The sequence below is a fragment of the Trichosurus vulpecula genome, chromosome 6 (genome assembly GCF_011100635.1).
Source record: "Trichosurus vulpecula isolate mTriVul1 chromosome 6, mTriVul1.pri, whole genome shotgun sequence".
Lineage (NCBI taxonomy): Eukaryota > Metazoa > Chordata > Mammalia > Diprotodontia > Phalangeridae > Trichosurus > Trichosurus vulpecula.
This window is the reverse complement of record NC_050578.1, coordinates 284,224,820-284,237,620: the sequence shown is the minus strand read 5'-3', so window position 1 is coordinate 284,237,620 and position 12,801 is coordinate 284,224,820. Positions and strand designations below refer to the sequence as shown.

Genomic DNA, 12,801 nt, shown 5'->3' with positions numbered 1-12,801 from the left:
TTGGGGCTTTGCAGGTCAGTGTCTGAGGTGCAGTTTGGGGGCTGGCTCTCAGTGTGGGGATCCTCGGTCATTAATGGGGGCTCAGGTGTGGAGTAAGTGGGGGAGGTCTCAGCTTGGGGTTTCCACATGGAGAGCTCTGGGTCATTGAGGATAATGGTTTGTGGGTGAGTGGGATCATGTCTTCCTCATTATTAGATCGTGAGTGTCAAGTCTACAGGGACTAAGGGCCTAAGGGGAGGTCTCTCTGCAAAGGTAAGAGAGGCGAGGCTGGAAGGAAGCAAGAGGGAGGGCACTCTAGGCTTGGGGCTCAGCTTGGGAAAATGCCGGGAGGCTGGAGATGGGAGTGTCAGTTTTGAACAGCCAGGAGGTGGGGTCAGTGGATCTCCGGGTGTGTAAATGAGGTAGAAGGCAGTCCTTGGACCAGAATGGGATGGAAGCCGGGGACGGGTGGGGAGAGAGGAAAACGTCTTCTGCCGCGGAGGAACGGGCTGGGAGCGGGAGCGGGGCCGAGAGCTGCGGGCGGCCCGCCTCGGGGGCGTGGCCTCTCCTCCGGCCCGCCCCGGCCGGGTAGTGGCTCTCGCGGTGCATTGTGGGCCCAGCCAGCCTCTCTCGTAGCCTCGTTCTCGCAGTCTCGGCTCCGCTCTCCGCGCACGCGCCCCGCGCCCCCTTGCCATGGCCTCAGGCTCGCCAGTAAAGCGACCCCGCATGGAGTCGGCGCTCGAGCAGCTGCGGCGCTTCACCACCGTGGTGGCCGACACGGGCGACTTCCGTGGTGAGTGGGGCGGCCCAAGGGGTACGCAGGAAGCGCCTAATTAATGCAGGGCACGAAGAGCGCGCCCAGCTGCTGGGGGGGGGGGCATTCCCGGGGTCGCGGTGCCTGGGGGCAAAGCCCCACGTCCCCCTGGCGGGGTAGGAGCGGGCGCCAGCTGTCCCAGAGCCGCCCCGGACCCTTTAATGCCCACGATGCGATGCAGGGGGAGCCCGTGCCGGGGGCTCCGTCTGGGCGGATTCTCCCCGCCCGCCGGCCCGCTTAAAGAGCCCCCCGCGGGGGTAGGAGCGGACGCCCCCGGGGCAACTCGGGCTGTTCTCGGGATCGAGGTGGCCCGAGCCCACTTACCGCCCCCCACCCCCCCCACCGGCGGGGCGGGAGCGGGCGCTCTGTTCCCACGATCGCGGTGCCCGGGGGCAAAGCCCCCTGTCCCCCGGCGGGGCGGGAGCGGGCGCTCTGTTCCCACGATCGCGGTGCCCGGGGGCAAAGCCCCCTGTCCCCCGGCGGGGCGGGAGCGGGCGCTCTGTTCCCACGATCGCGGTGCCCGGGGGCAAAGCCCCCTGTCCCCCGGCGGGGCGGGAGCGGGCGCTCTGTTCCCACGATCGCGGTGCCCGGGGGCAAAGCCCCATGTCCCCCGGCGGGGCGGGAGCGGGCGCTCTGTTCCCACGATCGCGGTTCCCCTGGCGCAGAGCTCACCCACCGCCTTCTGTCCGGGCTAGGAAAGGGGAACGTCCTTTGTCCCTGGGGGGCCGCCGCTAAGGGCGCCAGGTCCGGAGGGTCCATCGGCCGCTCTCCTGATCAGCCCTTCGCTTCCCTTTTCTCCCCCACGTAGAGTTGGAGCTTCCCGACTTGGGGGTCACAAAGTCTGCCCTTCCCCCCACCCCCATCCTGCAGAAGGAGATAGGACCTAAACTCCTCAGGACAGGATGTGAACCTGACAGCCTGGGGACTCAGAGGGCCGGACTGGGAGCCAAATCTGAGTTCACATGCTCCCTTCACTGTGCACCCTGGGCAAGACTCAGTTTCCCTGAAGTGGGAATCCTAACAACTCCTGCCTCCCAGGCATCAGAGGGGGGTGTTTGTAAAGCGCTGGCACATAGTAAGCGCTGTGTAAATGGGTCCTCCTCTCCTTTCCCCTCTGCTTCTCCGACACCAGATCCAGTGCCCTCGTTCCACTGGCGGTCCATGTTCCACCCTGACCTCACCCAAGAAGTCCCTTCATGCATAAAGTAGAGGCCTCCGGCAGGGCGTGGAGCCAGTCAGGGCGTGGCTGAAGCAGCCTCCCACCTCCGATCTACTCTCTACTACCCCTGCTACCTTCCTTCCTCCTTCCTACTTCCTGCAGGGTGGTTGAGTAACTGATGGTGAGATAGGGTCAAAGGTCTGCTTCCTCCCCGATGGCAGGGGAGAGCCAAGAGAGCTAGCATGTTAATGACTGTGTCTTGACTGTTCTTTCCCCAGCCATTGATGAATATAAGCCTCAGGATGCCACCACCAATCCCTCCCTGATCCTGGCCGCGGCCCAGATGCCAGCCTACCAGGACCTAGTAGAAGATGCCATCGCATATGGAAAAAAACTTGGGGGGTGAGTAACCCAGAGTGCTTGGGCAGTCTGCCCGGCAAGGCATACCCCTTGCTCATGGTCCCCACGCCAGTTGCCTCCTGCTCCTGTCCGGGAGTTCACAAGGCCGAAGTGGTGGAGCCTGTGGGCCCGAGAAGCTGCAGACCCAGGTCTTGGCTGCCAGGTTCATCTTTCTCTCTACCTGGGCTTTAGGAGAAATGTGTGGTGTCTTGGCTCTTGACCACCTCAGTCAGGAGATGGAGTCCATGAACTAGGTCTTGGCCTCAGAATGCAGAGCCACACACTTGAGGTTAAAGCTTTCTTCGAGTTTTGGGTCAGCTTCAGTTGAATTTCTCCCTGAAGATCTTGTGTTTACAAACCAGATGTAGGCCTTTGACTCAGTCCTGCCTTTCTGACAGAAGCCAGCTGGGTGGTGCAGTGACCTGAGTTCAGATCCCACTCAGATGCTCACTACTTAACCTGTCTGCCTCAGTTTACCCAATCTTAAAATGGGAATAATGATAGGAGCTACCTGGGGGGGGGTTATAAAGATCAAATGAGAAAATATCCCCTAAAGTGCTGTGTGAACGCAGTCATTATTAGCCCTAGAAGTTATGTGATGATGGGCAGAAAGCTGAGCACGCGGAGTCAGAAAAATCTCAGATAACAACTGTGTGGCCCTGGGCAAGCTTCTTACCCACTCTGTGCCTCAGTTTCCCCATCTGTAAAATGCATGTGGCAGCCCCTTCCTCTGGGAGGATCCAGCTGGACTCCCAGCAAGCCTGGAGGAAATGGGGTCTTGTGTTTTGGCCTTCAAGTTCCTTCCGAAATATGGCCCTTCTCACCCTATGTGCCTTCCCCAAAAGAAGGAAAAACAAACCCGGTTCAGCAAAGCCAACCAATGTGTCTGAGCACCTGACTGACAGTGTATGCGGTACTTTGCACCCATGGTATCCCCCTGCCACGGCCAAGAGAGGGAGGCATGTTTCCTTGCCTCTTTGCCAGGGGTTAAGCTTGGTTGTTACCGTTGTTACTAGGCAGTGCACAAAATTTGGAGTCAGGAAGGCCTTAACTTAACTAGCTCTGGGACCTTGGACAAATCCCTGTACCTCTGCCTCCCTCAGCTTCCTCATTGGTAAGATGGAAGTAATCATAGTCCCTACCTCACGGGCAGGGGTTACCGTGTGTGAAGCGCTCTGCAAACCTTCCCTGAAGTGCTCTGTGAATAAGGCTCACTTGCATGATGCTAATCGCGCCCCCTTTGGGGGTTTCTTGGTAGTGGTCAGCATTTTTGACCCCACTGTGGGTGCTATTTTCCTCACCCAGCTAGCTTCACTCTGCATCATCTCGTAGGAGTCTTCCATACCGGCTTTGACTTCTTCCTTCCATACGTTCATTCAGTCAACACACGTTTTTCAAATACTCTCTCCCAATCCCTGTGTAAACTGCTGCGGATACAGAGACAGATGGGAGATGATACCTGCCCTCTTGGGTGGCAGCCTTCCTCCAGGCAGCTGCCCAGGACAGTGGGGCACAGGGGCCACAGGCAGCAGCCACAGGAGAGGGCCCTTCTATGGTCCCATACGTGGCTGGACCGTTGTGATTTGTTCGGTTATTTCTCAGCCTCTGAGTTAGGGTTAGGGTTTATTTCTAGTTCTTTTCTACCCAGAAAGTGCTGCTATGGATGTTTTCATGTCTTTGGGAATTTCTTTGTGTCTTTGAACTCCTTACAGTGTCCTCCTAGCCATAGAATGTCAGCATCAAAGGGGATGGGCACTGAACTCACTTTCTTTGCAAATTCTGAGTTGTTTTCCAAAATGGTTGGATTAGGGTGGGGGCGGCATGGCAGAGCCAAGATGGCAGAGAAAAGGCAGCCACTCTCCCGCTGAGCGCCTTTAAATAATGCCACAAGACAATTCCTGGAGCAGTAGAACCCACCAAAGGAGAGGGTGAAAGAATTTTCCAGCCAAAGACAACTTAGAAGGTCAGCAGGAAAGGTATGTCACACCTGGAGGAGAGTGGAGCACAGTCTAGCACAGACTCAGCCCCAGCAAACTAGGAGCAGGCCTTGGGAGTCACTGAATCAGCAGCAGCTGCTTCTGGAGCTCTCAGCCCACAGATGGTAAGGGGGTCAAACAGCTGGTCAGAAAGAGATTACAGGGGTCACTTTTCAACTACCAAGGCAGGACTCTGTTGCTTTGGCCATGCTCAGATCTGGGTCCCAGTCCTGGGTGGCAGTCCCAGGGTGAGGAGGAGCGCTAGCACACCAGAACTTGTGGCTGCAGTGGAGCAGAGATCTTTGTCACAGTTCCAGGGCAGAAGAGTTCTTATGGTCACACTCAGATCAGAGCACAGGCCAGGAGAGGAATAAACATGACTCCCCTTAGATCATACAACTTTGGAAGAACTGAAAACTTACAGGTCCCTAGAAATAATGCAGAAAACAGTTGCACAAAATCCCTGAAGCAACAACGGAAAAAGATTATGATCATAGAAAGCTACTATGGTAACAAGGAAGATCAGAACACACTCAGAAGAAGATAACAAAGTCAAAGCTCCTACATCCAAAGCCTCCAAGAAAAATATGAATTGGTCTCAGGCCATGGAAGAGCTCTAAAAGGATTTGGAAAAGCAAGTAAGAGAGGTAGAGGAAAAGTTGGGAAGACAAATGAGAGTGATGCAAGAAAATCATAAAAACTAGTCAACAGCTTGGTTAAAGGAGACACAAGAAAATACTGAAGAAAATTAACACCTTAAAAAACACACTAGGCCAAATGGTAAAAGCTGTACAAAAAGCCAGTGAGAAGAATGCCTTGAAAAGCAGGGTTGGCCAAGTGGAGAAAGAGCCACAAAAATCCACCGAAGGCAAAAATTTCAAAAATAGAATTGGCCAAATGGAAAAGGAGATACAAAAGGTCACTGGAGAAAATAATTGACTTTATAAATAAATAAATGATTTTATGAGAAATCAAATCCAAAAGAATGAAAAAATAGAAGACAATGTGAACTGTCTCACTGGAAAAACAACTGACCTGGAAAACAGATCCAGGAGAGAGAATTTTAAAATTATTGGACTCCACTGAAAGCCATGGTCAAAAAAGAGCCTAGACATCATTGTTTGAGAAATTTTCAAGGAAAACTGGACTGATGTTCTAGAACCAGAGAGTTAAATAGAAATTGAAAGATCCCCAAAGGAAAATTCCCAGGACTACTATAGCCAAATTCCAGAGCTCCCAGGTCAAGGAGAAAATATTGCAAGCAGCCAGAAAGAATTGTCAAGTATGGGGGAGCCACAGTCAGGATAACACAAGATTTAGCACCTTCTACATTAAAGGATGGGAGTGCTTGGAATATGATGTTCCAGAGGTCAGAGGAGCTAGAAGTAACAACCAAGAATCAGCTACCCAGCAAAACTTAGTATGCTCCTTCAGGGGGAAAAATGGACCTTGAATAAAATAGAAGGCTTCCAAGCATTCCTGATGAAAAGAGCAGAGCTGAATCGAAAATGTGACTTTCTAAGACAAGACTCAAGGGAAACATAGAAAGGTAGACGGGAAAGGGAAATCACAAGGGACTCAGTAAGGTTCGACTGTTTCTATTCCTACGTAGGAAGGTGATGTTTATAACCCACTAGACCTTTCTCATTATTGGGGAAGTTAGAAGGATTATATAGACAGAGGGAACAAGTGTGAGTTGAATATGAAGGGATGCTATCTAAAAAAAATATAAGGGGAGAAAGGGAAAGAGAATGAGGTTAATCATCTCACATAAAAGAAGCAAGGATAGCAGTACCACTACTGGACTGTATCCCAAAAGAGATGAAGAACAAAAAGGAAAAGGACCCATGTGTACAAAAGTATTTCTAGCAGCTCTTTTTGTGGTGGCAGAGAATTGGAAGCTGAGGGGATGCCCATCGTTTGGGGAATAGCTGAACAGGTATGTGATTACGATGGAACACCATTGTACTGTAAGAAATGATGAGCGGGATGCTCTCAGAAAAACCTACAAAGACTTCCATGAACCGACACAAAGTGACACGCACTGTGTGCAAAGACGATTGGCAGTGAATGGTCTAGCCGTGCTCGGCAATACAAGGACTCAGGATGAAACATGCTGTGTGCCCCAGAGAAAGGACTGATGGTGCCTGAATCCAGGTTGAAGCGTGCTTGTTTTACTGTCTGCATTGTCTTGAGTCTTTTGGTCTGTTTTCTTTCACAACATGACTGATACAGAAATGTTTTGCACAACTGCACGTGTATAACCTGTGTTGAATTTCTTGCCTTCTCGGTGAGGTGGGGAGGGAGGGAGAGAATTTGGAAATCTGTGTTTTGAAAAGGAATGTTGAAAATTGCTTTTTATGTGTAACTGCAGAAAAATAAAATAGTGAATTTTTAAAAAAGCTTGGACCAATTTACAACTCTCCCAACAATGTATGAGTGTGCCTGCTGTCCCAAAGCCTCTCCTCCATTAGGTTCTCATCTCTATTCATCTCTGCCAGCTTCCGAGGGGTTGAGCAGCTCTGATTTGCATTTCTTTTACTCTCAGTGCTTTAGAGCAATCTTTCCAAGCTTGATTGTTTTTCGAGGGAGGCCTATGGCTGGAGAGCCTACACTGAATCCAGGAATGTCTGGGTTGTAGCTCCCCCTCCAGAGCAGGTGATACAGGGCGAGTCCCTTAACCTCTCAAGTACCCCTGGCAGCTGTCCAGTGCTCCAAGTCACAGAGAGGGCACCAAACAGCAATCCTAGAGGGAGTCTCTACTCCCAAAGGCTTCCTAGAAGTTAACGAGTATTTATCCACCACGTTTATGTGCCAGGCACTGTGCATGTGTGTGTGTGTGTGTGTGTGTGTGTGTGCGCGCGCGCGCGCGCGCGCTTGCGCGCGCGAGCTAAACATGAGGCTACAGAGAAAGGCAGAACCGCAGTCCCCTGCTCTCAAGGAGCTCACAGTGACAAACAAACAGACCTCTACAACAGATGCATACAGGATAAAACAGGACAAAATTAACAGGTGGAAGGCCCTGGGAAAAAGAGGGCTGCGGAAGGCTTCCTGTAGAAGGTGAGATTTTTGTTGAGACTTGAAGGAAGCCAGGGAGGTCAGTAGTTGGAGCTGAGGAGGGAGTGTTCCAGGCCTGGGAGACAGCCAAAGAGAATGCCTGGAGTTGGGAGATGGACACAATCTTTTCTTTCCTGTTGGTAGTTTCCCTTAGACTAGCTGGATTGATTTTGTTTGGGCATGCAAAGACCTTCCAAATTCACGATTAACTCAGACTTTTTCCCAGATGTTATTGATTGCCCATAATTTCCCTGAGATTGGCCAATGTATTTTCTTTGGCTTCCTGTTTCTTTCCCTTCCTTCCTGGCCTCTCATTGAGAGGAAAGCCCCCTCCTCTCTCTGCAGTCAGGGTTTCCTCATCTTTAAAGTGAGGTCGGGGGGGAGGGGTCCCTCTTAGTTCTAAAGACTTGGATTCTTCTGCCTCCACCTCCTCTCTGAATTCCCACTGGGTCTCACTTTCTGGGGCCATCATAGCTCTGGGTGTTTTGGGGGTGGGTGACACAACAGTGCCATAGAGGAGGGGCAAGGGGCCCATGTTGCCCCCCTCTGCCACAGGCCTCTGGGGCAGTGCCCTTTGTGTTGGGCAGGGCGGGAACTTGGGCTCGGGGGACCTTTGCCAGCTGAAATGTTGTTGTGGGGTTTCAGGTCCCAGGACCAACAGATCCAGAATGCCAGTGACAAGCTGTTTGTGTTATTTGGGGCCGAGATTCTGAAGAAGATTCCAGGCCGGGTCTCCACAGAAGTCGATGCCAGGTGGGTAGTCCCGTCTTGTGCTGAGCCAGAGTTAGGAGTCAGGCTTTGGCAGCCTTTTGGGGGCGGCTGACTTAAAAAAAATCATGTTCTCATCAAGTTCTCTATCTGAAAATTAGCCAGAAAACCTAGCTTCTTTTGGGTCAGTCCTTCCCTCAGCATTTATTAAGCCCCTGCTGTGTCCTGGGTCCTGCCAAGGAGCTTCATTCACTAAACTGGTGTGGATGCTGGCATCTGCTGGCCATGGAGGATGGCCACTGCCTCCCTGCTGGGACATCCAGGTGGGACAAGGCACTGAGGAGCTTCCTCAGCCTCTCCTGTCTCCTGCCAGGTTGTCCTTTGACAAGGAAGAAATGGTCCAAAGGGCCCTTCGCCTCATCGACCTCTACAAAGAAGCTGGCATCAGCAAAGAGCGCATTCTCATCAAGCTCACCTCCACCTGGGAAGGAATTCAGGCTGGAAAGTAAGGCATGCTCCAGATCACAGCAGGTCAGACCTGTCACTGGCAGAGCTGGTCAGTGCCCTCCTCCCCAGGCAGGAAGCAGGTTGTGGCCCTGTGCGTGTGAGCACACATGCTCGTGAGAGAGGGCCCGACTTGGCCCTCCCCCTCAGCCACCATGGGGCCTCGGCGCAGGGCATCAGGGATTGGCCAGGGTCAGGCTGGACGAGGCCAAGGACGCTGTCGGGAGCCCAGCTAAGATTCGGCTCTGTATCTTGACAGGATGGTCAGGTCAGCCAGGATTTGTGCGTTAAATGCCCTTTGCTAGGCTAAGCATTGGAGATGGAAAGGTCAGAACAGGGTCCCTGGCATGCAGGAGCATGCCAGGGTCAGGACAAGCTGACCCCCCAGTGACGTGGGTCAAGCAGTCAGATAACTGACCTGGCGGAGACCACTCCTGGGGTGGCCTTCAGGGCTGCAGCTGCTGCACCACAACCTGCCACGCTCTTTCCATCCGCCTCAGGATCCTGGAGGAGCAGCACGGTGTCCACTGCAACATGACCCTGCTGTTCTCCTTTGCTCAGGCTGTGGCCTGTGCCGAGGCCGGCGTGACCCTCATCTCCCCGTTTGTTGGGCGCATCTTGGACTGGCATGTGGCAAACACAGACAAGAAGTCCTATGAGCCCCAGGAGGACCCAGGTAGGGCCGGCTTCCCCCAGGTGGGGCTTCCCCAAATGGACCCTGCTTCCCTGGTGCTGGTTGGAGGCGTGTACTGGGAGGGGCTGAGCACAGGTCTGTTCTGGAAGGCCCTGGGCCGGGAATACTAGGGCTAGGGAGCCAGGAGGGGAGCAGACTCCAGCCTTGGGGACAGCCTGGGTAAAAGGCAGGCAGGGGATGGAGCATTGGGGCAGGAGGGTGGCCGGGATTCCCAGGGCTAGAGGAAGTGGTGTGTGCAGGCGTGAAAAGCGTCACCAAAATCTACAACTACTACAAGAAGTTTGGCTACAAGACGATTGTGATGGGTGCGTCCTTCCGCAACGTGGGCGAGATCAAGGCCCTGACAGGCTGTGACTATCTCACCATCTCTCCCAAGCTCCTGGGGGAGCTGCTCAAAGAGAACACCAAGCTCACCCCTGTGCTCAGCATCCAGGAAGGTCAGTGTCGCCCCAAAACTGGGGGCTGGGGGTGGTCCAGGGAGAAGAGGCTGGGATGGTGAGTGCCTGCAGGCAGCCTCTGGACCATTCCCTGCAGTGTGGCCCCCTGGCACTGGCTTCCATGTAAATGACCACAGCAAGGTGGCGGCTGCGGCCTGGTTGGTTAGGACTACATGGCTTTTGGCGAGGGCAGCAGCTGCTCCCTTCCTGCTCTGGGCTTTGGTTGGACCTGGGCAGCTTGGTCTGGAATCCCTGGGGCTTGTCTTGAGTGCTTGGCAGAGCGGGGAGCCTGGGCAGGAGTTTTGTCGTTTCGGGGGGAGCAGAGAGCCCCATCCAGCTGAGCCCTCCCCTCCAGCCCAGGCCAGCAGCCTAGAGAAGGTTCACCTGGATGAGAAGGCCTTCCGCTGGCACCACAACCAGGACCAGATGGCCGTGGAGAAGCTGTCCGACGGCATCCGCAAGTTTGCCGCCGATGCCGTGAAGCTGGAGAAGATGCTGCAGGTGTGCAGGGGCTGGGGGGCATGGGGAGGCTGCAGAAGGGGGGCGCCGCCTGAGTCTGGGTCTGGGCGAGGCTCACGGCCCCAACCCCCTGGCACTTCTTTCTAGGAAAGGATGTTCGGGGCCGAGAATGGGAGCTAAGGTGCGGATGGGTGGACAGATGGATGGATGGACAGACGGCGGGCCGCAAGCTGGGAGTCTGGGCTGAGCTGGCGGAGCTGCCGGTGTCCACGGGACGGATGCAGCTTTCTGCAATGAGGCTCAGCTGGTTTGTTCCGGTTTCTGTGTCAGTCTGCCTGATGCATTAAAATGATTACTTCCCTCTGTCTGTCAGCTGTTTATTGCCTGCCCTTGGCATGGGTCTGGGACCTCTGCATGGAAAGGTCCACAAAGTCCTCACTACTACCCTGGGAGGCAGGTGCTGTCTCCGATTTACACATGACGAAACTGAATAGCCTCATACAGCTAGTAAGTGTCTGAACTCAGGTCTTCTGACCCCAGGCTGAGGGCTCTGCACTCCGGCACCCCGTGTGAGCCTCCCCTGCCTGACTTCTGCAGCGCCCCCTAGCCACTGAGGTAGTCATGGGGCACTCCCTGTTTGTCTTCTCACTCTTCCTTTCTCTCCAGCCTGAGGGAGAAGACCCTTGAAAATCTGTCTGTGGTGACTAGAGGGAGCCACAGTGCACAGGCCTGTGGTCAGGAAAGACCCAAGTTCAAATTCAGCCTCAGACATTTGCTAGCTGTGTGACCCTGGGCAGGTCATGTCACCTGCTTGCCTCAGTTTCCTCATCTATAAAATCAGCTGGAGAAGGACATGGGGAATGACCCCATGTTCTTGCCCCCTGGGCCTGGGCTGCCATTGGCCATTCTGTGTTTTAGTGCCTAAAACTCACAAACTTCAGTTTACTCCGGATTGCCTGTTTCTGGCTTGCTTGGGAAGGTCCTGAAGCCTCTGTTGCCAAACGTGCCAGCTCCAGCCCCTCGCCCAAAGCAGCTGGGCTCAGGTTCCCCTCCCCGCAGCCCCAGATGGGCCTTGTTTCCTCAGCGGGGAGGGACTGAGCTTGGGTCTGGCCTGTGTAGCTCAGCTGTTCCCAGGAATTCAGCTGTCTGCCTTTCAGTGGGAGCCTCGGGCACTCCCCTGCTTTGGGGCCTTGGCTCTTGGGGGCCTGTAGGAGAAGCCTGGAGCCTCCGTGCTCAGCGAGTGATTGGTATCTGGATACTGGCTCTCCAGACTTACAGAGGAAGGAACACAGGGCTGGGTTTAGGCCTGGCATCTCTGTTCAGAGGTCAGAAGCACAAGGGGGCTATGCAGTGACCACATGCTCCCCATCCCTAAGCACAGGCCCTGCTCTCTGGATTTTGGGGCACCTTCCTGGCTGGGCAAGAGTCATGTGGAGAATGTGTATTTTGACTGGTTCACCTATGCCAGTCTCTAAGCAAGGCAGCTGTGCATAAGCTGAGTGGGCCCTGGGGCTGAGGAAGCTGCCCCCAGCTCAGGGCAGCAAAGGCTTGGGACACCTGTCCATCCTTGGCTCCTGCCCTGCCCTGAAGCTAATTTCCTCCTGAGAAGTGGGTCTTTGGGGAGGTTGAGGCAGCACAGGCTGGGGATGGGTTGGTGAAGATCACCCACCCCATTTGGGCTGTGCTGCACCCTTCGGGTTTGAAGGTGGGTGGGCCCCCACACTTCCTAAAGCCTGCTGATCAGCCCATTTCTCACCACCTGGTTACCTGTGACACTTGAGGCTCAAGGGTCCTACCTTCCCAAGACTTCTGGGCAGCCCTAGGGCAGGGCTGCGCCTGGGGTGGGGCGAGGGAGGGCCGTGCTTGGGAGCACAGCACCCCCTGGTGGCCAAAACATGCAAGTGACTGCTCCCGCTTGGGCTTGTCACAGCTGGGGGGGGGAAGGGGCGGCCTCTTCTTCACCCCAGTCCTGCCCTCAGAAAACAGCCGTGCCCCCGGGCACAGCAACGTTGGCTTCCAGGCACTTCCTCTAACCAGAATGATGAAAATAGTAGCGTGGATTCATAGAGCGCCTGAAGTCGCAATGTATTTTATTTATGTTGTCTCCTGGGAGGCAAGCTCCTCTTACAGTTGGGGAAACTGAGGCAGGCAGTGATGATTTGTGCAAGGTGACACGGTGAGTAAAAGGCTGAGGCCTGTTATCTGTTGCAAGTCCAGCTGCCCTCAAGACCTTAATTAGAAGAGTTATTTGTTCTCAGATTCCAAGTCTCCAAGCATTTATTAGGCACTTAATGTGTGCCTTGCACTAGGCCTAGCAGTAGGGGTACCAAGAGACAGTCCTCCTGGCTTCCTTCCCTCCCTTCAAAGTTGTGTCATTCCCCACCCCCTTGCCTGGGCTCATCAGTGGGAAGAGCCTAATTATCTCTGTGCAGGTGAGAACCAGACTGCCACATGCAGCTAGACCCCTCCCCCTCTGTCTCTGTGTCCCTTCCTCTCTCTCTCCCTCTCCTGTCTCTCTCTGTGTCTCCCTTCCTGTCTCCCTCTCTCCCTCCCCCCTCTGTCTCTCCCACCCTTCCTCGCTGTCTTTTTCTCTCTTTCCCTCCCCCGTCTCTCTC

General features: G+C 54.4%; 1 protein-coding gene across 1 annotated transcript; it reads left to right on the top strand.

Moving 5' to 3' along the window:
• Positions 1-585: 585 nt before the first annotated feature.
• On the top strand, positions 586-10,551 carry TALDO1 (transaldolase 1). Its single transcript, XM_036764817.1, has 8 exons — positions 586-772; positions 2,231-2,354; positions 8,030-8,137; positions 8,466-8,597; positions 9,097-9,272; positions 9,530-9,727; positions 10,083-10,228; positions 10,334-10,551. Exons 1-8 carry the CDS (start codon positions 673-675, stop codon positions 10,364-10,366), a joined length of 1,017 nt encoding a protein of 338 aa, XP_036620712.1. The 5' UTR covers positions 586-672; the 3' UTR covers positions 10,367-10,551.
• Positions 10,552-12,801: the final 2,250 nt, after the last annotated feature.

Excerpts from the sequence above, each read along its gene's own strand:
- TALDO1 (XM_036764817.1), top strand. The coding sequence starts at position 673 with ATGGCCTCAGGCTCGCCAGTAAAGCGACCCCGCATGGAGTCGGCGCTC. Across the intron at positions 2,355-8,029 it reads TATGGAAAAAAACTTGGGGG|GTCCCAGGACCAACAGATCC; the intron begins GTGAGTAACCCA and ends GTGGGGTTTCAG. Across the intron at positions 9,273-9,529 it reads TGAGCCCCAGGAGGACCCAG|GCGTGAAAAGCGTCACCAAA; the intron begins GTAGGGCCGGCT and ends TGGTGTGTGCAG.